The sequence below is a fragment of the Staurois parvus genome, unplaced genomic scaffold (assembly GCF_062004578.1).
Source record: "Staurois parvus isolate SC_StPar_1 unplaced genomic scaffold, SC_StPar_1.0 ptg000453l, whole genome shotgun sequence".
Taxonomy (NCBI): Eukaryota; Metazoa; Chordata; class Amphibia; order Anura; family Ranidae; genus Staurois; species Staurois parvus.
In genome coordinates this window covers 569,432-593,625 of record NW_028318249.1, presented here as the reverse complement: position 1 = coordinate 593,625, position 24,194 = coordinate 569,432, and the positions used below count along the sequence as shown (strand labels likewise).

At 43.8% G+C, this 24,194-nt stretch overlaps 1 protein-coding gene across 2 annotated transcripts in view; it reads right to left on the bottom strand.

Moving 5' to 3' along the window:
• Positions 1-24,194, bottom strand: part of LOC149453054 (protein EFR3 homolog B) — a 374,094-nt gene that overhangs the window by 133,357 nt on the left and 216,543 nt on the right. For both annotated transcript variants that reach the window (XM_089688739.1, XM_089688740.1), the window contains exons 2-3: positions 22,890-22,966; positions 10,572-10,699 (exon numbers count right to left, since the gene is read on the bottom strand). In XM_089688739.1, coding sequence (XP_089544865.1) covers positions 10,572-10,699; positions 22,890-22,966 — 205 coding nt within the window. The remainder of the gene's footprint in view (positions 1-10,571; positions 10,700-22,889; positions 22,967-24,194) is intronic.

Sequence of the window (24,194 nt, the reverse complement as noted above, 5' to 3'; positions counted from 1 at the left end):
TTTCTTCATTATATGCACAGTTCTCCATGATTTACGCTTTAAAAAAAACTGATGGGTAAAATCCATTTTGCCAAAAAACACTTTGGACATGCACCATGCAGTGTACACGCTCAGTTCATTACCGAGGACAATGTAACTGCTAGGCACATCCCTGGCTGCCCAATAGCCAAAGAGGATCCCCACAGGATTCGGAAGAAACGGCAGCAGTGATAAGTGCCTGAAACCATCATCGCTGGAAGACGGCAGACAAGGAGATAGGTGTGTGCCATAATCGTCAAGTATACTGTGCATATAACTGCTGATTATGGCATCGGTTCACCCCCTACCACACAGGTTTAAATCCACTTCAAAAACGCTGAATGCACAGAAAAATACCCATTGATCTGGCAGAAATCCAGTGAGCCCCTAACTTGAAGGGCTCGATCACACTAGAACATGGTGCGGGAATCCTGCAATCCATGCCAGCTTCCTGCATCGCATTCCAATTGCACTGCCCTTGAGATCTGCAGTGGGTGTCAGTGCAAAGTTAATGACACCCCAATCACAGTGCATTTGCCTACACCAGATCACATGGTATAAAAGTACCATGCAATCCAGTTGCAGTGCTTTTCCAAATGTAGTGAATGCAACACTTCTGGTGCAGTGCGATTTCAACCCATTCAAAATGAACGGGCTGAAACTGCACTGCACGGAACTGCATGTGAATTGCACAGCATTCCTATGCGACTCACATGAAGTTCCTATTGTGAATGGGCCCTAAACCTCTGCTGCACAGAAATGCCAAGCAGTTTTATCAGCTCTGCTCAGTGTTCTTCTCCTGGACTACAGAACACCTCCCCAACTCTGGAGGGGCTGTCAGTTTTGTTTGTCAGTTCAGTGCAGCAGAGTCCTCTTACTATGGAAAGTTAGGAGCTCACTGGATTTCTGGCAGATCAAGGTTTTTTTTGTACTTCTGGTGTTTTTTAGTCCTCATGCACACTGGATGTTTTTACAGCGGCTGTTTTTGGCTTTTGACGTTTTTTTCTACAGCTAGTAAACCCCCCAGCATGTTATCCTATGTGTCCATACACACATGGACTGGAATCAATGCTTTTTGGCAGGGGCATTTTTTGGCTGGAAAAAAACCCAGAACTAGTGGGTTTGTAGAGGTTTTTTAGTTGTAAATACACTCTAATACTGAAAAACACGGCTAAACGCTGTAAATCGCAGCAAACCAGTGTTTTTAGATGTTTTTGTGACCCCAAAAAATTCTAAAAAATGCAAACGTGAAAAAACGCGGCAAAATACCGCTAAATGCTAATACAAAAAGGCTAAAAAACGCTGAAAAACTTGTTTTTAACGTGACTTTACACAGCTAACATTACCAGCGTTATCAAAACACCCCATGTGCATGGAACCTAAAGGGTTGTGGACCATAGGCATGCTACATATGCCCAAAAACAACTTCACCAAAAAACACATAGCAAGCCGTTTTCCTCTCCTCCACTGCCACTTGCTTGCTATAACAGCAGAGGCTGTGTAAACATGGAGGCTATGACACAGTGTTTGCAAACTCTGTTCAGGATCTCAATATTTTTTTTTAACCCTTTCACTGCCACCGATGTTGGTGGCATAACTGGCATGTAAAAACTGAGTCCTGGCTGCTGTTTAAACTTCTTCAACCAAATGTCGACTTTCTAGTGGAAGTAATTCTGTTCTATCTATCTGAATAGATTCTATTCTGCTCACATAGATACTAACATGTCATTGTACATCATGCATGGTATGCCATTATTCCTTTTGAATGGCAACCCAACACATGTGCATTGTAGTATGCCGCAACACAGGCTGGTGCATCGCAGTGCATTGCCTATTGACGGCATTTAGGGCTGCCTTAACACAACGCATGTTAATTTGCAATATGGTGCTCTGTAAAAATGTAAATGTATCCTTACTATCTGATTTTTTTTATTTTCATTTGTCCTGTTATTAATTTTTTTAAAACAGCTTTAAATTCTAAGCTTAGCAACACATTGTACCAGAATTGTGATTTTATTGTCTTTAAAATCAGGACAAATTATAGGTTAAAATGTATACTTTTTATCTACATTAACACTAACCTCTTTTTTTTTTTACCGAACAAATAAAAAAACATATTTGTTCTTTATGTTTACATCTGTCTATAGATTGCATAGAAAATATCACAATATCACCAAAGGAAAGCCTTGTTTGTCCTTTATTTTGCATATTGACAAGTGATTACTTGGTGAAGTAATCACCAGATAAACAGGCTCATGGCAGAGATGTAAAAATCGATGCACTCCATAAGGGGTATCCAGGTGCTAGAGTTTAAAGCGGATTTCCAGAGGTTTTTGTGTTAACAGTCAGCAGGTACAAAAACGGTCGCACTTCGCCTCCTGAATGGTCCAGCAGTCTTCTGGGACTTGTGAAGTGTCCCAGAAGACTGTGGGAGGAAGGAGGGGGGCCAAACTTCAGGCTCAGTTTGCAGAAGCAAAACTTGGTACCAACCCAGCCCCTCCCCTCCCCTCCAATAAGTGGCAAATGTGGCAGTGGAGGGGCGGAAAGGCAGACAAGCGGATCTTCCCTTTTTGGATGGAACTCCGCTTTAAGTGGTTAAAGCAGAACTATTCTCACTTGCTCTTGCTCCTTCACCAGCATTGACATCTTCATCAGCTCTTCTGAGTTTGTGCTTTTTGGCCATTTTGATTAGCTGGGCTGAATGACCTAACTCTCGTGCATGAACATGGGAGTTCATTCATTACAGCACCGAAGTGTGCCAGGAACATACATTGAACTGCACAAACAAGGTCAGTGTATGATATCTCGCGATCTTTCGGTAGGTAAGAGCATTGTTTTCCAATGTATGCCAGTTTCGTGGAATGTGCAGGCATAGAATCTTCCTTCCCGTCATTGTGTCCAATATCATTAATATTGGACACATAGAGCGCGGCTCAGGAATGGGCCTACATGAGTGTCACCATAGCATGCAGCTTGCTATGGGGGGAACTCGGTGGGGTGGGGAAGAGCCAGGAGTGCCTGGAGGAGGATTGGGGCTGCTCTGTGCAAAACCACTGCACAGGGCAGGTAAGTATGACATGTTTCTTATTTAAAAAGAAAAAAATAGGTTTACAATCATTTTAAGCAGCTGATCGCAGCTGACCTGCACATTTATGTTTTGGAATGGCAGAACTATAGACTGATTGCTTTCTGAAAAAGCACCCTGTCCAAATGCTGTTCTACAGGTGTGATTCACACTTGGTGCTTGCCTGTGGGAGCTCATCTCTTGGAAGTAATTACCTATCATGGCTCTAGAGAGGTGTTGCACACTTACCTGTACTGGATACTGAGTGCTCATGGCTCCAAGTGTACATATCAAGCACGTTCTGACGTCTTTCCAGTGTGGGGGTATACAGTAGGTTAAATAATTATTTGATCCCCTGCAGATTTTGTAAGTTTGCCAATTACAAAGAAACAAAGGGTCTATAATTTTTATCATAGGTGCATTTTAAATGATAGAGACAGAATATCAACCAAAAATAAGAAAAAACACATGATACAAATGTTATAAATTGAGTTGCAGTTCAGTGAGTAAAATAAGTATTTGATCTCCTACCAACCAACAATAATTCTGGCTCCCACAGACTGGCTATGTGCTCATGTGGTACACAGATTAGTTCTGTCAATTTAAGAAGGTGCTCCTAATGACAACTTGTTATGTGTATAAAAGACACCTGTCCACAGAATCTCTTTGTTGGGCACTACCATGGGCAAGACCAAAGAGCTGTCAAAAGGATGTCAGGGAAAACATTGTAACCTGCACAAGGCTGGAATGGGCTACAAGACCATCAGCAAGAAGCTTGGTGAGAAGGAGACAACTGTTGGAGCAATTATTTGGAAATGGAAGAAATACAAAATAACCATCAATACCCTCGGTCTGGAGCTCCATGCAAGATTTTTTGCCTCATGGGGTAAGGATGATCATGAGAAAGTGAGGGATCAGCCCAGAACTCCACGAGAGGAGCTTTTGAATGATATTGAGGCAGTTGGGACCACAGTCACCGAACAAACCAGTGGTAACACAATACGCTGCGATGGATTGAAATCCTGTTGTACCTGCAAGGTCCTCCTCCTCAAGAAGGCACATGTACGGGTCAGTCTGAAGTTTGCCAATGAACATCTAAATGATTCACAGAAGAATTGGAAAAAAGAACACCATCCCTACAGTCAAGCACGGAGGTAGAAACATTATGTTTTGGGGCTGTTTCTCTGCTAAAGGTACAGGCCGACTTTGCCACATTGAGGAGCCAATGGACGGGCCATGTTTTGTAAAATATTGGATGAGAACCTTCTTCCCTCAGCCAGAACACTGAAGATGGGTCATTGATGGGTCTTCCAGCATGACAATGACCCAAAACATACCGCCAAGGCAACAAAGGAGTGGCTCAAGAAGAAGCACATTAAGATCATGGAGTAGCCCTAGCCAGTCTCCAGACCTTAATCCTATAGAAAATTTATGGAGGAAGCTGAAACTTTGAGTTGCCAAGTGACAGCCAAGAAACCTTAAGGACTCAGAGATCTGTAAAGAAGAGTGGACCAAAATCCCTCCTGAGATGTGTGCAAACCTGGTAACCAGCTACAAGAAACATTTTACCTCTGGGCTTACCAACAAGGGTTTCTCCACCAAGTAATAAGTCATGTTTTGCTTGGGGATCAAATACTTATTTTACTCACTGAACTGCAACTCAATCTATAACATTTGTATCGTGTTTTTTCTGGATTTTTGGTTGATATTCTGTCTCTATCATTTAAAAAACACACCTATGATAAAAATTATAGACCCTTCAGTTTTTTGTAAGTGGGCAAACTTACAAAATCTAAAAGAAAAATAAACGAAACCAGCGCTCCAATCTTCATGCAAACCAAGGAATTGTCAAATGCCAACCAAAGAGGTGCTGCCCTTCTGAGATTGGGAAATCTGACCACTGATGAATAAAAACAAACAAGGGCGCACTCTAATCGTGCATTACCGTGGTATAACACGTAATTTATTAAATAAAAAGTATGTATACTCACAAACCAACGTGATATGGGCAGTATAGGTGATCCACAAAAACAGTCACAATGCATCTATGTCTAATGATGCGGATAAGCTGACGCGTTTCGGGAGCTGAACCCCCTTCCTCAGAGCTAGGGATGTGTCTGCTGGCCACAAGCCTATATACCAATGGGATGTCAGAAGGAGGTTCAAAAAGGATAATCCCACCCATTCTCAGCAGCAGTGAAATCTGATGTGCTGGTGACTGCTGTTTACCATAGAAATCTTCAGTCTTCTGCCTCCAAATACCTGGTATTTGGAGGCAGAAGACTGAAGATTTCTATGGTAAACAGCAGTCACCAACACATCAGAATTCACTGCTGCTGAGAGTGGGTGGGAGTGTCCTTTTCCACCCTCCTTCTGACATCCCATTGGTGTATAGTCTTGTGGCCAGCAGACACATCCTTAGCTCTGAGGAAGGGGGCTCAGCTCCCGAAACGCGTCAGGTAATCCGCATCATTAGACATAGATGCATTGTGACTGTTTTTGTGGATCACCTATACTGCCCATTATCACGTTGGTTTGTGAGTATACATCCTTTTTATTTAATAAATTACGTGTTATACCACGGTAATGCACGATGAGAGTGCGCCCTTGTTTGTTTTTATTCAAACTTACAAAATCTGCAGGGGATCAAATTATTTTTCCCACTGTATGGTCCAGTGAATGTTCCTTTCAGATGCATGGTTGTGATTATCACTGTGGTAAAGGTTACATTGTTGCAAATAATCATCGGTTTGATAGAACACTATTTAGGAACTCTAAAGCAAAGCGCTACATTTGGAGATTTTAGTTTGGCTTTAAATCTGTTCCATGGGATACCACAAAATTAAAATGTCAACTGCACAACCTGCCATTCTCTGGAGGGGACAGGATAACCACTATGCAGATGACAGATTAGTTCACCAGCATCTCACTTGTTCAGCTGCAAGGGTAATAATTGCAGAGAGACAAAACTCTGACTTCCAGCCCGCACTGAAATTTGAAAAGTCTTGTAATTGATGGCAGGAGCCGAAAGCTTTTAACTGTAATTAAACATCATTAGTCACATGGCTTTCTCACTTCGCTTCTGTGTGCTGGAATCTCGCTGAAAATTTGCACTTTAAAGGTTACATTTTAAACATCTCCCCTTCTACTTCTTTGGTGTCAATGTTCCTTTCCTTTGTTGAGCCTATAAAAAGGGACAGTACCATCTGATCTGAACCTGAAGGCCCACTTGTATCATTGTGTACCAAAGTTAAATCTGGTCTCCAGCCTTCCCTTTAGTCTTGCACAGTTGTAGAAGCTCCTCTCCTGGACTGAAATGGCTTACTCTGATTTCACTGCATGCTGTGCGCTTCTAACAATGTGCATTAGAAGCTGCAACAAGTCAGATAGAACCCACCTCATTTCCTGGCTGGAGGACATCCAGCGTCATCAGGACGCCCCTGGCCCACCCCTTCACTGGATTCAGTTCTTGCAAGCAAGGAGGCCTTAGCATCAGGTGTGGGCATTACCGAGGGTGGTCTGCATGCAAATACAGCCTGCCTAGAAATTCCCCCCACCTCCAGACTGACATTCACACATCAAGGTATTTTGATATTTGCAAAACTCCTCCAACAGCTTGCATCAGGGCTCAGGGCTCGAGAGTACTGAAGAAGGGTACTGTGATGTTTTTAAGAAGCTATATACAGCACCCTGCCAGCCCCTCAATTCCTGCCTGGTAAAACTGTGTCACTAGAACAGGAAGTGAAGAGAATCTTGCTAGTGGTGCCCAGGATAGTAGGAAACATAACAGTAATTCTAATCCTTCCCTACTACATCCATAAATAGAAAAAAAAATTGGCTATGGATACTCTTTAAAGGATAAGTTCATCCTTTATAAAAAAACAATAAATGCACATTTATTTGTAGGTAAAAAAAATGTGCATTTATTATTTTTGTCTACAGGAGCCTGGAAAGCATTGCACCAGCAATCAGTAGATCACTAATGCCATGCAGGTCTCCTACAGACCTGTCAGAACATCTGCATGCTGTACGGGATGTGCGGTCAGGCAGATATATTGACAGGAAGAATCAATGAACTATCACAGCGCTCCACAGTGCCATGGTAGTTCATTGAAAACTACAAGCCCACAGCCGCTAAGGCTGTTGGGACTTGCAGTTCATTCATTCACGGAAGTTCGTGAAGGAATGACACGACCGTGTGGGCGGAGTCCCACATGGCCGCGCTGTTTTCAAATCTGACAGATAGTACGAGGGAACTTCTAGCTATCAGAGGGAAGGGGGGGGGGCGGTGGCTGCAGCTGCGGCTATGAGAACATGTTATATGTTCCACCATAAAATCAGGTAGAACATGTAACGTCTTCCGAAAGGTGAACTTATCCTTTAAGCAACCTGGAGGAGGACAGAGGTACACCAAAGAAGGGTGATCTGTGACAATAGAAAAGGAAGTGAAGAGAAAGCTCTCTAACGGAGCCCAGGATGGCACTAAAACCAACAGGAGTTCTAATCCTTCTCTACTCCATGCAAAACTAGAAAAATAACGAGACCATAAATATACTTTAACCACTTCCCGCCCAGCCTATGGCCGAATGGGGGCCAGCAAAAACCCTCACCTTTCCGGGTGGACACCATATGGCGTCCTTTCAGGCATGCAGTTTGCGCGACTGCAGAGCCGCGCAGCGGCGCGATCTGTCACCGGCCGTGTACCTCGGACACGACCGATGACAGATCTGAGTACCGGCCCAGTTGCCGGTACCATGTGACCTGCTGTGACCAATCACAGCAGGTCACATGACAGTTGTATACAATGGATGGCTTCATTCATGCCATCCATTGTATACTAGTGTCTAGCTGTGAATAGTCACAGCTAATCACATGCACATGTCATGTGATTAGCTGTGGCCAAATCACAGCTAAGCACAAAAAACAAAAAAAAAAACCCTGAATGAATCGATGTCATTCAGGTAAATGCTTGCTTATAGCAAAGTAATTCTTTGCTATAAGCAAATTGTGTAAAAAAAAAAAAATACTGATCACTTCCCCAAAGTAGTACAATGTTACTATTTTGATCATAGTGAACTATGAAAAAAAATCTTAAAAAAAAAGAAAAAAAAAATTAATAAAAAATTTAAAATAATTAAAAAATTTGTAAAAATGTTTTTAAAAAATTATATATATTTTATTTTTCATACTGTCACCAGTCAGTGTCCCTGATCACCGCCATGCCAGTTATATGATGGCGCTGTACTGCACTGGTGACAGTATGTAAAAAAAAATAGTGAAAATAATTTTTTTATTTTTCTCATTTTCCGAAAAAGTATGACAAAAAAATACAACTTCAAAAAACTCGCCATGCCTCTTATGAAGTACGTCGGACTGTCTACTGTGCAAAAAAGGGGTCATTTGGGGGATATCTGTACTATTCTGACATTCTTGGACCTCAAGAAATTAGATTGGCTGTCAGCACTTCAGGATTGATCAATATTCAGATCTATACTATAGTTTGTGAACTCTATAACTTTCCTACAAACTAAAAAATAGATCCTAATTTGGGTTATTTTCAGCAAAGACATGTAGCCGAATACATCTCGGCCTAAATTTATGAAGAACAATTATTTATTTGCAAACGTTTATAACAGAAAAAAAGAAAAATGTGTTTTATTTTCAAAATTTCGTTCTTTTTTTGTTAATTTAGCAAAAAATAAAAACCCCAGTGGTGATTAAATACCACCAAAAGAAAGCTCTAGCTGTATGAAGAAAATCATAAAATTTTAGTTTGGGTACAATGTTGTATGACCGCGCAATTGTCATTCAAAGTGTGAAAGCGCTGAAACCTGAAAACTGGCCTGGGCAGGAAGGGGGTAAAAGTGCCCGGTATGGAAGTGGTTAAGTACTCAGGAAAGAGGTCTACTAAAATGGGGTGATCTCCAGAGGGTCCTGCTCAGAGTATCCAGACTGATTCATTATCTAAGTCTCACTTCTTTACACTTCCAGTCACAGGCAGTCACAGTAAGCCAGTAATATGCACTGAGTGGAACAAGGTGGGGGCTTTGGCAGAGCAGTGCAGAGGATTTTTTTCTAACTAAGGGTGGAAGTGAACACTTTGTGGTACAAGATGATACTAGTAGATGATGCTTGTTTAAAAGGATGTTTATTTCATGTCTGATGAGCTATAGTATTCTAAGTGTTATTTGATATTTTACCGTATGCATTTTATTTAATTCTTGATTTGTATGTATACCATTTTCTAGCAGGCTGATTGGTTTATGCTGATAGTGTGGATTATCCTATTATTATTGGATTTGAACTCTACTAAAATACTTCCTGTACTAGGGTGACAACACTACTCTTCCATAAATACAGTACTGATAAAGAACAGTAAGAGAATGTGATCACCCTAGGACAGACAAGCTGCAATATATTAAAGTGATAGTCTAAACTGAAGAGCGTTATTTTTCTTTTTTTCTTTAATTTTCACCTGGTGATCCTGCCAGTAACACTTCCTGTCCTAGGATGACAACATCACCGACCGTACTGTATTTATGGAGGAGCAGTGTATTCACCCTAGGGTAGGAAGTGTTTGAGGACGGGGGACCACCTCACCCTCTCCTCGCACAGTGTAACTGGTAAGAGTGCAGCACAGGCAGAGAGCGCAGGAATTTATCAGCTCACAAGATTTCTGGCAGGATCAACGGGTATTCTTGGCACTATATAAAACAGACGTAACTTAACACTTTAAATGGTCTATTTAACATGCCAAAACAAGTCATTGTTAAGGTTTATATACACCCTAACTTTTTGTTCTAGGACTTAGATACACGTTAACATACCCACTATTAAAATTTCACCTGGATTAGTTGGTGGGGATATATGGGGACAGAATCTGTTACCTTCAGCAGATAGAGACAGATCTGTTACAGTGGGAACCTTCTCAGGAAATCAGTGACATGCTGCCTGTATAGCAGTGCTGCACAGGGCTTGTGTTTTCCTAATGTTCTCTTTCAAAATATGAGAGAAATACAAGGACTCCCATTTCTCGTATCCTTTTGAAAATGCAATCTGCCTGGCAATCTCTGCCTTCAATGGGGTTGATTTCCTACAACCAGAGAGTGCAAAATCTGGTGCAGCTGTGCATGGTAGCCAATCAGCTTCTAACTTCAGCTTTGACAAAAAAAAACCTGGCAGCTGATTGGTTTCTACGCAGAGCCGCACCAGATTTTGCACTTTCCAGATTTAATATTTATTAACCAATGCCTCTGAGTCATGAACCCCGGACAGTCATGCAGAAAGGAAAGAGGGTGAAAAATCAGAATCCTTTATTTCCTGTCTTGTTCCTGGTCAGTGACTTGAAAACACTGGAGCCAATGCACCAGAATGTCAGCCAGGCATCAGGAATTTTCAGCACAGCTTACATATTTCTCTCATAGTAGATGTAGATTAATGGAAGTCTATCACTGTGTTCAGGATAAGTAACACGCCATAACGTCCTTACCCATAGCGGTGCCTGGCCACATCTCGACTCAGTCGCTCAGACAAGTAAGCCCCAATCCGGTCCAGCTTCTCCGGGGCTGACAGAGCGTAGAATGTCAGCTTCTCCATGTTTGCCTTGACCAGGCCATCCTGCAAATACCACAAAAAAGATGAGTGTGTTCTTCACCTGGCAGGTACCTCAGGGGTACTTCTAACATCATAGGGGCGGACTGACCATTTGGAAACTCGGGCGCTGCCCGACGGCCCGCGGTCAGTAGGGGGCCCCATGAGATGCCCCTGGTACCTTTTACATAGGCTTTTTTGAGTTTGGGCAAGGACACAGGAGTCCCATGATCCCCTATTGCCCGGGGGCCCCAGGAGTTGTCAGTCTGCCCCTGGTTCATCATAATTCATCAAAACAGTTTAGAACATCTAGTAGTAGTCAGTCACAATCATCTGGACTTGTTCTGTAATGTTGAAGACGTGTCATAGCTTTTCCAAGCCATTTCTTTAGTTCTAATGAGTGACAGGAACATAACCCAGCATTTATATCCACTCTGGGAGAACAGACACTTAATCCAATCACCGTGGAATGTGCAGATGTTGACTGTCCAAGAACAGGATGGGAGGTGAGAGAGCTATGGAACCACCTTGTTCTAGATACAACAACCTGTCCTTGGTGTCATGAAGTCTGCATAGGTGTCAGTCATTTGAGTCATATGTCTGAAAGTGTGCACTGTTGTCAAACTGGTGAGGTAGAGATGATCAAACAGCATTAAATGTGAAAAACAGATATCATTGAACACCCCCACCTCTGTTTAGGGATGGGTATTTCACTTGGATTACCTATTTCACACCTCTTGTGGTCCAGTTGTCCTTTCTGTCCTATGTGCACCTCACTGTCCTTGAAAGAATGATTAGGAAAACTGAGTGCAGAATCTGCACTCTTCTGTTGAACCAAAGACCTCATTCACACAGGTGTACCAATCCATGCACCCGTGAGAAAAGTCATCTTCACCCAGGCAGGATGCACTGGTGTTCCATGCAGCCCAACTGTTTAAATCAATGACAGATGGCCAGCTGCACAACCCAGCACAGATCTCCAAGCGCATCCCTGAGCTTACATCTGTGGGGATTGGATGCACGAATCAGGATGTAGTCTGTCTGTGATGCATTTGGAGATCCATACAGGTCCATGCAGCTGGGCCCCATCATTGATGTGAATGGGCTGCTTGCATGGAGCATCTGTGCATCCTGCGCAGGTAAAGACAGTCCTGCCCATGGGTGTACAGTTAGGCACACCCATGTGAATGAGGCCATAGTGTTCTCCACCTCATCCAGCATCATCTATCCCTTTCCTACCCTTCTTGACAGTCCCTGGCCCGCTCCTTTAATCAACTGGATTTCAATTCTTTCAATCATGGACAGGGGCGGACTGACAACTCATGGGGCCCCCGGGCAATAGGGGCTCATGGGGCCCCTGTGTCCTTGCCCAAACTCAAAAAAGCCTATGAAAAAGGTACCAGGGGAATCTCATGGGGCTCCCTACTGAACCCGGGCCCTCGGGCAGTGCCCGAGTTTCCAAATGGTCAGTCCGCCCCTGATCATAGAGGCTCAGCATGTGGGCATTAGCTAGGGCAGTCTACATGCAAAGGCAACCTGCACTGGAATGCCTACTCCTCCAGATAGACATCCACCCATCAAGACATTTCAATATTTGCATAACTCCTCCCAAGGGCCATCCCACTGCTTGCATGATGGCTCTTGAGAGGAGTACTGAGGCCGAGTGCTGTGATGTTTTCAGGAAGATATGTACCAGCTGGCCCGTCACCAGCCATGATCTGCCTGCATTGCAGAAAGAAGAACAGAGACCCCATGATTATGTCAATGGATCTATGATATAGCATGTATTGAAAACATATACATTTCATTAGCATATTAAGTTGGTGGAACTGGGAAGGCAAAATATGAGCCAAATGAATTTCAGCTTTAACACTTTTAAACATTCTGACAGCAAAATAGATGGTATGTACACATTTAAATGCCACACCACCTTTTTTTCCTTTTGGTGTGCTTATCAGATTCAACCTCAAATGCAAGAGCTCTAAATTCTGTAGCAGTAATGTGCTCATTTCCCTTTCTATATATGTATACTCCCTGGTGGCTCTCCATCTCCCCGTGTTTTGCTGGCTCAGCTGCTTTCTCTTTTATCGCTGCTGTGTGACACTAATAATTCCAATGACTTCTACTATGACCTTCTCAGCATCACTGGAGTTCATTAAAGCCGCCGGGCAGAATATGACTTCCTTCCGTTCGATGGCAGGAATCTCGTCTTACCCGGAGCAAGTGTCACGGTGTGCAGTGTTAATCCAAAGGACGCTGCATGGTGCCATATAAAAAGTGATATATATCTATACATGAATTGTATTGCTGAATGCTGACCTGGGTACAGAGCAAACACCGAGCAGAGGATCAATGTTATTGGCCTACTTTGTTAACCTAATCAACACCCTCTCCTCCTGCCCCCGCCGACTCTTCTCCACCTTCAACTCCCTTCTCTCTCCCCCCCCTCCTCCACTCAGTACCTCTCTCACCGCCCACGAGATTGCCACCCATTTCCACAACAAGATTGACGCTATCCGTAAGGACATCGTCAACTTGCAATCTACCTCCCCACCTAGCCTCCTCACCCCCGTCACCCCCTCATCTCCCCCCTCCTCTGCCTTCACAACCGCACTGCCCCCCACCTCTCCCAATGCCCCGCCCACCATTACCCCCCCCCCCTGCACTGCACTCCCTCAGCCCTGTCACTACTGAGGAAGTCGCCAAAGTCCTCTCAGAAGCCCGCCTCACTACCTGCCCCCTGGACCCTATCCCCTCTCAACTCCTCCGGTCACCCCCCGCCTCCCTCATCCGCTCCCTCACCCATATCTTCAATCTCTCCCTCTCTACTGGCGTATTCCCCTCCCCCCTAAAGCACGCGCATATCACCCCCATCCTCAAAAAGCCCTCCCTGGATCCCGCGGACCCCAACAACCTCAGACCCATCTCCTTGCTGCCACTCACCTCCAAGCTCCTTGAACGCATAGTCTACGATCGCCTAAGCTCCCACCTTACAGACAATAACCTCCTTGACTCACTACAGTCCGGCTTCCGTCCCCTACACTCCACTGAAACTGCCCTCCTCAAAATCACCAACGATCTACTAAACGCCAAAGCCAAGGGCGACTACTCTGTCCTCCTTCTCCTGGACCTCTCTGCGGCCTTCGACACAGTTGACCACCCCCTCCTCCTTAATAAACTACTCTCCCTTGGCATCAGAGACACCGCTCTCTCTTGGTTCTCATCCTACCTATCCCGACGCTCCTTCAGTGTCACCTACAATGGTGCCACCTCCCCCTCCCTCCCCCTCTCTGTTGGGGTCCCCCAAGGCTCTGTCCTTGGACCCCTTCTCTTCTCCATCTACACCTCCTCCCTGGGCAAACTCATACACTCTCACGGCTTCAACTATCACCTCTACGCTGACGACACCCAAATCTACCTCTCCACCCCTCTCCTCACCCCCACTATCTCCGCCCGCATCACTCACCTCCTAAATGACATCTCAGACTGGATGTCGCTACATTTCCTCAAGCTCAACCTCTCCAAAACCGAGCTCCTCATCTTTCCCCCTGCCAACACCCCCCCCCCCCCATCCTATCCATCATCACCAACAACTCCACCATCAATCCCGCCCCGCAAGCCAAAGTCCTTGGCGTCATTCTTGACTCGAACCTCTCCTTCCAACCGCATGTCAAATCACTCACAAACACATGCAGGCTCCATCTTCGCAACATTGCCAAGATACGTACCTTCCTCACCCCAGACACCACCAAACTTCTAGTACACTCCCTCATCATCTCACGCCTTGACTACTGTAATTCTCTTCTCACCGGCCTACCCCAGTGCAGGCTCTCCCCGCTCCAGACCATCCTGAACTCAGCGGCTAGACTCATCCACCTCACCAACCGCTCCACCTCTGCCACCCCCCTCTGCCTCTCCCTCCACTGGCTCCCGATTGCCCAACGCATCAAATTTAAACTCCTAACCCTGACCTACAAAGCCGTTCACAACACTGCCCCTGACTACCTCACCAACCTGATCCCCAAGTACCGCCCTACCCGTACCCTTCGCTCCTCACAGGGAGCTATCCTGCTCCCTGGTCTCCTCCTCCCATGCACGACTGCAGGACTTCTCCAGGTCCTCCCCCATCCTCTGGAACTCACTGCCCCAATCCATCAGACTGTCGCCTTCCCTCTTCACATTCAGGCGCTCCCTCAAAACCCATCTCTTCAGGGAAGCCTACCCCACCCTCACCTAACGGCCATTCTCCCTCTTTCCTCCCACCCCTCAGCCACTTCCTACTGTACCTTTACCCCCTCCCACCTAGATTGTAAGCTCGAAAGAGTAGGGCCCTCTTACCCCTCGTACGTTGTTTGTTGTTGTTGTACTGTGCCATGTATTGTCCCCCCCTCTATTGTACAGCGCTAAGCAAACCCTTTGGCGCTATATAAACTCGTAGTAATAACAATAATAATAATCGGGGGAAGAGGAAGAAGGCCTTAGAGTAAAGTGACCACAAGCATGACTCTAGTTATAAATACATGGTTCTGTTCACGGACAGAAGGAACTGTGTGCTTAAAGTGAACTTGTGGCCAGGCTTTTTTTTACATTTACATATTCTTAAAGTGGAACTAAAAGTATTTTATACCTATCTTTTCTCCAACGGTCCTGTCCCTCATCAGCATCTTCACCTGTGTGCCGGTTTTCAGGCAGCTTCATTGGCTGGCGCGGGATGATGTCACTCCTGTGCACACGCAGGAGGCCATCATTCCAGCACATGGAGATGGGGTAAGCTGAGCTGCACATGCACAGCTCAGTTTACATACTGGGGGATGCGGCAAACAGGTAAGTGTTGTTTATTGCAGCAAACAATGGTGGAACTTTAGTTCTGCTTTGACAAGCAGTAAATGAGCTGTGACAGACCCAGCAAGGACAGGGTCTTTTGGAGGAGACTGCAGGCTATCCTCTTGCCTACTGACTATGGGCTCTGGCATTGGAGGGGGCTCTATTCTTTGGGAGGTGTGTGCCTGGAGGACCTTTTGGAGTAGTTTTATTTCAGATTCATGTCCATGTCTCCCCAAAACATGCAGACTCTGAGAACTGGAGAACCAGGATACAAATTTAAGGTCTCTGTTAGGATCCGCCAGGCGGAGCCCTCCGTCTGCCAGCTGGTAGACCTACCCAGAGCGTGGGGTCTAAGCCCGGGCTGTGCTTTCACCAGGGCCCCTGATGGTGGGGATGGACTTGAAACAGTCCCGGGCCAGGTCACGACCTCTGAGCGGGCCACCAGCGGCCGAGGAGGCCTCCGGGGATGTATGTAGGTACCAGGAGAGCCAGCTGTGAAGAGGATGGCGGCCCCAGCAGGGTGGTACGGATAGTGGCCCCGTGGGGTAAGCGGGGTACCGAATCGGCGGGCTAGGAGTAGTCGGGTCACACGCAGGGTCAGCCAGGTAAATCAATCCGTAGGAACAGTCAGGATAAGCCGAGTCAAAACGCAGGAGCAGGCAGAATAGTCAGAACAAAGCCGGGTCAATCACAGGAGCGGGTAGAATAGTCAGAACAAAGCCGGGTCAATCTCAGGGGCAGGCAGCGTAGTCAGGGTCAAAAAACAGGGTCACAGCAGGAGCAGGTATTTCAGGATCACATATAGACCTTGCGGCAATTTGTGACAGTGCAGGGCATCTTTAAATAGTGCGCCCTGCACTGTCATTGGCTGGCTAGGACGCGCCCCCGGCTGTCATTGGACGCCTGAGGCGCGCCCGCGGTTTCTACTGCGCATGCGCGGCGTCCTGTCAGCCGCGGCTCGCCGGGACCTAGTTCCTGTGTCCCGGCGTGATCTGCCGCCAATGCGCATGCGCGGGGGACAGAGCCGCGATTGCGGCAGACGGAGCCGGGATCCCTGACAGTCTCTATGCCCAAACTAGCATTGCCTGTTTCAAACCCTCTCCTAGACTCAGAGCAGATGTTAAAATAATCAGCTCAAAACAACCTGATGCTGAAGTCTCTTGCTGTAATCTGTTTATTAAGGTGGGATGTGTTTTCCGTTGTGTCTTTGTCCCATTGTTAATTGAGTTAATTGAGTCACCGACTGTTTATGTCTAAAGGTTCCTACATGATGGGATTAGTCTGGTGTCAACTTGACCTCCTTACCTAATCAGTGTGAGATGTTTATCCCAATGTGTAATATTTGTTTCTATTGTTAATGTGGGGACTGCTACTATTTCTGAAGGATATAAAAACCTGAATTTCTGTTCAATAAAGAGTTCCAGGATGCTTCTAAGCTAGTGTATTCTAGTTCTTGGGTGCAGTGGCCGGCTATAATACTTTGGTCCTGTGCTCCAGCGGTGAGGAAGCAGCTATCTGAGGGAAAAACCCAAGCAGGGTGCCATGCAGTTTGTCGCATCAGCTTTTAGGCTAGGTTTGCACTTTGCGTTCAGAAGCATGCGCAAGTTCCTGCACAGCGCATGTAGGCCAGGCCATTCCTTTCAATAGACTTTCTTACATGCGGGAAACATGCAAAAGAAGACCCTGATTCTTCTGCAAAATCAAGCCTCAATGAACTGCACATTAGCAGATGTATGGGGTGCCTGAAGGAAAGTTCAAAACCAATCTCAGAAAGTACTATTTTACTGAAAGGGTAGTTGATTCTTGGAATAAACTTCCAGCAGAAGTAGTGAGCCAGTCAACAGCAAACAGCTTCAAACATGCTTGGGACAAGCATAGATTTATACTCAGACACCCCCCCCCCTCCAAAAAAAAACCCCAAACAAACCAAAAAACCAAAACAATAAAATGGGCAGACTCGATGGACCACTTGGTCTTTTTCTGCTGTCACCTTTCTATGTTAATAACAATTAATGGCACTGCCACGTGTCTGCTAAGTGGCAGCGCATTTCTGTGTGTGGCAGGAAAGCGCGCAAATTTGTATGCATGAGCCACTGAGTCACTGATGGAAGGGGGAACAGAGGGAGCATGGGGAGATATTCTGCTGAATCAATGGTAGGTGCTGGGTTACTGCTGAGGAAGGAGGGAGCTGATTAGCTGAATTAATTTTGGGAGAGAGGACGCTAAGCTGCTAAATCTGAGGATACACCAGTCGAACATTTTAATTTTAAGAACGCTCAATTGATTTCCTAATCGATAGGGGGATCATATCAATGTTCATTTTTTACCACAGTGATGAAAAAATTTGAAGAAGCAGTATGGAAATTTTTTCTGGAACTAACAAATTTCTAACAGTGTATGTGGCTTTTGTTCACTAAAGAGGATCTTCACTATAGAAAGATAACATTAAATGTTGGCATGTATCTATAAATTACATTATTTGATCACTTATTGGTTTAAGTCGAGTGACAGCAGCTTTTAATATAGGGATTCCATCTATATAAAGCGCAGGAGGATACCCCCAATCATTAAATGTTGGAAGCTACAAATATTGTAGCTTCTGACTTTTAATAAAAGGACACTTACCTATCCAGAGATTCAGACCTGTCTTCACCCGGGCTGGTTCTTTGCGAACCATAGAAAATAGAGGCCTAGAGAGCAATATGTATCGCCTGACGTACATAGTTTGCCCAGTAACCAAAAAACCTACAGCAAAAACTGTGAAAAGGGGTTCACAAAGAAAAGCGGTTACATAAAGGACAAATGCGATACTCAAATAGTATTCAAAGATATGCTTTATTGGCAAAGCTGCACATAGAGAACCCTTGTGCCAAGACTGCAAATAGCCATCACCTCAATAGTGGACATTACACAGGACAACCTTAAAATAAAAAAGAGACATCATGGCTGCTAGAAGTTTGCTACAGCAGCAGTCTCACTGACTTTCTCCTTGTCACTCTCTTATTACAGGATGGAGATATAATGCTATATCTTACAGTTGGTGCACAACATCTTATCTGCATAGTCCATCAAAGATCTATTCATCATTTTCACCTGATCCAGTTACTTAAAGAGACATTTTAATTCAGATCTGGCAGATAGCTATTGCTACATGCTGGCAGGGCTCTGCCATTTATATCCGAGACGGCGGTGGCCTTATGGATACTCTACCATTCAAGATAATACATCTATATATATATATATAGCTTTCTGCTCATTACTATCTGCCTCTGGATGTTGACATACAGTCAGGTCCATAAATATTGGGACATGGACACAATTCTAACATTTTTGGCTCTATACACCACCACAATGGATTTGAAATGAAACAAATAAGATGTGCTTTAACTGCAGACTGTCAGCTTTAATTTGAGGGTATTTACATCCAAATCAGGTGAACGGTGTAGGAATTACAACAGTTTGCATATGTGCCTCCCACTTGTTAAGGGACCAAAAGTAATGGGACAATTGGCTTCTTAGCTGTTCCATGGCCAGGTGTGTGTTATTCCCTCATTATCCCAATTACAATGAGCAGATAAAAGGTCCAGAGTTCATTTCAAGTGTGCTATTTGCATTTGGAATCTGTTGCTGTCAACTCTCAAGATGAGATCCAAAGAGCTGTCACCATCAGTGAAGCAAGCCATCATTAGGCTGAAAAAACAAAACAAACCCATCAGAGAGATAGCAAAAACATTAGGCGTGGCCAAAACAACTGTTTGGAACATTCTTAAAAAGAAGGAACGCACCGGTGAGCTCAGCAACACCAAAAGACCCGGAAGACCACGGAAAACAACTGTGGTGGATGACCGAAGAATTCTTTCCCTGGTGAAGAAAACACCCTTCACAACAGTTGGCCAGATCAAGAACACTCTCCAGGAGGTAGGTGCATGTGTGTCAAAGTCAACAATCGAGAGAAGACTTCACCAGAGTGAATACAGAGGGTTCACCACAAGATGGAAACCATTGGTGAGCCTCAAAAACAGGAAGGTCAGATTAGAGTTTGCCAAACGACATCTAAAAAAGCCTTCACAGTTCTGGAACAACATCCTATGGACAGATGAGACCAAGATCAACTTGTACCAGAGTGATGGGAAGAGAAGAGTATGGAGAAGGAAAGGAACTGCTCATGATCCTAAGCATACCACCTCATCAGTGAAGCATGGTGGTGGTAGTGTCATGGCGTGGGCATGTATGGCTGCCAATGGAACTGCTTCTCTTGTATTTATTGATGATGTGACTGCTGACAAAAGCAGCAGGATGAATTCTGAAGTGTTTCGGGAATATTATCTGCTCATATTCAGCCAAATGCTTCACAACTCATTGGACGCCGCTTCACAGTGCAGATGGACAATGACCCAAAGCATACTGCAAAAGCAACCAAAGAGTTTTTTAAGGGAAAGAAGTGGAATGTTATGCAATGGCCAAGTCAATCATCTGACCTGAATCCGATTGAGCATGCATTTCACTTGCTGAAGACAAAACTGAAGGGAAAATGCCTCAAGAACAAGCAGGAACTGAAGACAGTTGCAGTAGAGGCCTGGCAGAGCATCACCAGGGATGAAACCCAGCGTCTGGTGATGTCTATGCGTTCCAGACTTCAGGCTGTAATTGACTGCAAAGGATTTGCAACCAAGTATTAAAAAGTGAAAGTTTGATTTATGATTATTATTCTGTCCCATTACTTTTGGTCCCTTAAAAAGTGGGAGGCACATATGCAAACTGTTGTAATTCCTACACCGTTCACCTGATTTGGATGTAAATACCCTCAAATTAAAGCTGACAGTCTGCAGTTAAAGCACATCTTGTTCGTTTCATTTCAAATCCATTGTGGTGGTGTATAGAGCCAAAAATGTTAGAATTGTGTCGATGTCCCAATATTTATGGACCTGACTGTATATCTCATCAAGGATCACCACGTTATACTTATGGCCTATCATAGGCCAGTCATTTACCTTGAGGACTGTGTCTTCTAACAATGATATTTGATTTATGGTTTACCAGTACCAGATACATATTTATGTCTTTATGGTCATTTTGTGATATCACTCTGCATGTATGATGTACATCCAAGTTGGTCTATTCCAGCCCCAAAGTATTGTCTTATGGGTCCCTATTTCCAGCTATTTTTGGAGTTTTACATGTCTTTATTATTGATGCATAGTCTATCATATGCTTTCATCTCATAAATATATCCCCACCGTGGTGGTGTACCCCGATGTGCCTTTGCTATTGATGCAAAAGACCTGTGAGTCGTTGCCTCGATAGCATAGTACCACTTATCGCCTGCCATGATGCCTCTCTTTTTTATTTTAAGGACGTCTTGTGTATTGTCCACTATTGAGGTGATGGCTATTTGCAGTCTTGACTCAATGGCTCTGTATGTGCAACTTTGCCAATAAAGCATATCTTTGAATACTATTTTAGTATCACATTTGTCCTTTATGTAACCGCTTTTCTTTGTGAATCTCTTTTCATGGTTTGTGCTGCTGGTTCTTTTCCACTCTTTGGGTCCCTGGCTCTGGGGGAAGTCAGCTGTGACTCCTTGTGACATCACAGCCGGCTTCCAATTGCTTCTGTAAATTCCCCGCTGAGCTTTGTAAATGGTCCCAGAGCCTCCTGGGACCTGTGATGTGTCCAAAAGAGAGGGGAGGCCTAACTTGATCCGAGTAGAAGTGGGAGCAGGTACCTATCAAAACTAGATACCTGCTCCCTCCAAACAAATATGTATCAAATGTGGTAGAGGAGGGGGGGAAGCACATAAGCTGAATTCCCCTTTCGGGTGAAGTTCTTTAGGCTTTAAAGCCCATTCATTCCAACCCGTCAATGTACTGAGAATTATTCATACATTCATACAGATGTTTGTATCAATATTCACTAATCTACTAATGTATACCCAGCTTGAGTCACTGCTGGGAGTGGGAACAGGGGGTGAGCTGCTTAGTTGATGATGTGAGGGGGAAAAAGGTCACCTGAGTAGCTGAAAATTAAATTATTAAATTAAATTATTTTATATAGTATATTTTCAAGATGAATTACGCTACAGTGGCTGCAGCTACATAAGTCACAGAGAGATTGTTTTAAAAGCTCCTGGGATTGTTTACTGCTTGATGGGAATTAAAAGTCCATAGCCTGCCCACAGTTCTATTTTGTATCACCTTTTGGATAATGGTATTCCAGTTCTGTGTTAGAAAATTGGATAACATCAGGTTATAACAACTTATCATTTCTGGTTTTAATTCTTATTCCAAGTCCTCCTGCGCTTCTATGGAACCCCCCCTCCTAATTTTTCAGCTGCTAACACTCAAACTGGTACCCAAAACAGTGCTCAAATATATATTTAAATTAGTGTAGCGCTAAACATTCATTAAACCAAAATACTATTTATAAAATAAAATAAAAACCATATATAATGCATATACTCTGTGATTAGTGCTATAATCCTCTCAGGGCATCGGCCCCTTCTTGTCTTCAGTCCACATCCCATCCAAGTCATGGCGGGTGATATAACTGAAACAGGGGAGCTCTACTCTCCATTAAGAGTTTGCAGAGAGTTGCTGGTGGGGATCCTATGAGGCACAGCAGTGAAGGTGTGGAGGAGGCCAAATAGGAGGAGTATCAGAGAGGTACCAAACCAGGATTCTTGAGGATCCAGAGTGATCCTAAAGGCTTGTAGGCCCCTAGGGGTCGTTGGAAGGAGGTGAGCAGGCATTGCAGCCCAAGTGGAAAGGAGTGTGTTTTTTACACGAGTGGCACTATATATATAAAGAAACACTGCATGTATATAAATATCACTTGGAGCATATTGATTTGGATTTGAACATTGGATGTTGAATTAAGTTGATGTGGCACCATCACATGATATTGATTTATTTATTTTTTTGAAGTGGCACTATCACAAAATGTATGTATAATTAATGGAATATGAGTTTCTATTGATTTTTGGGATATAGGAATATATGTATATGTATTAAGTGGCATGCAAGAGCACTGAGAGGATTATAGCACTAATCACAGAGTATATGCATTATATATGGTTTTTATTTTTATTTTATAAATAGTATTTTGGTTTAATGAATGTTTAGCGCTACACTAATTTAAATATATATTTCTGGTTTTAAGCCTGACACTGGACTGGACTGTAGGACTCACTTCCCAGCAGGTGTGCAGTCTCCTGTGTAGATGGGGTCGGGAGCTGCTGCTTGACTGAATTGAATTGTGTGTAATGCTGGGTTTGATGTTCAGCATGCAGTGCAATTTATTGAGTGTTATTAAATACAAAATACCACATATAGTGGTTTTTAATGTATTGTCTACATGGATTGGTGTGACAGCCTGATCAAAAAAAGCTCCTTACCTCTGAATCTTCAGGGAAGATGTTATCGACTAGCCTCTTGTAGCGAGGACGCAGCGCTCCACAGCAGCCACACACACCTACAAAACAGAAAATGCCAGAACATTCATTACAGGATGCTAGATGGGCAGAAGCTTCAGTTCCACATATGCCATTTGAACACCTGTAGCGCTTGAACTTTTCAATATTTTTTAGATTTACATATAAAAGTGCTCAGTTGTGTTTTAATGCTTCAAGAATCTTTTATTCTAAGTGTAGTATTTTATTATTTATAAACCTAGGGGCAGCCATATTTTCTTATTACATGTGCAGGTTTTGCTTCCTGCTTTGCAATGCTACACAATAGCTGTGCTTTACTGCTTCTTTTCACAAACCAGGTAATTAACTGAAAACAACGCCCTCCATGTGAGGTTCATATGTTATCTCAAAGGTTAAAGCTGAACTCCAGCATTTCCTTTTTTTCCCCACACTTGTAGCAAATCCGTTCCTGTGTTGAAACAGATCCCTCTCAATTACCTGCAAACTTGCATCTCCAAAATATAAGCCTGTGAAGCTGCAGCAGCTATCTTGAGCCCACCTTCATTTTTCTGTCTTAAATACTTCAATTGTCACCATTCCTCTCCCCTCCTAACCTATGTCGTCATTGATCCGTCCCTCACTGCAAATAGTTTTCTCATCCATGAATCATTTTGTTCCTGAGAATGAAATGAACACATCCCCAGCATCCCTTTAGAGATTCATGCTTCCTAGGTGGTGCAAACTGTAGCCGTGCAATCTGCAGATCAGTTGATTGATTAAAAATCAAGTAACTAATCAGCAGGTTGCACCACCCAGTGGCAAGCTGGGAGGAGCACACACATCTAAAGGGATACTGGCGATGTGTTCTTTCATATAAATTTCTTGAAAGACAATCCAAGGCAGTGTGCTATAACATTTATAGGGGCCTGCTATCCTCTCCCACCTAAAACCAGTGGACAGACCTAGTTTCAAAAGAGGTATTTTTTTAAGACAAAGTTTTCTGATTGACTAGGGGGGACTAGGGAAGGTATTATATGTTTATATTTCACTTCACCTTGGAATGTAGAGCTAAACCTTATTCCCAGTGTTCATATATAATTGCAAGGTGCAGAGCTCCTTAAGGAAAAGGAAAGTATTTTAAATATCTAATTTTGTAAAAATAAATAAATAAGCAATTGTGACAAAGAGCTAAAATAGAATCCATGCAGCACAGATAGCAGATAACAGAAATTATATAATATATATAATTATATAAAATAGAATCCATGCAGCACAGATAGCAGATAACAG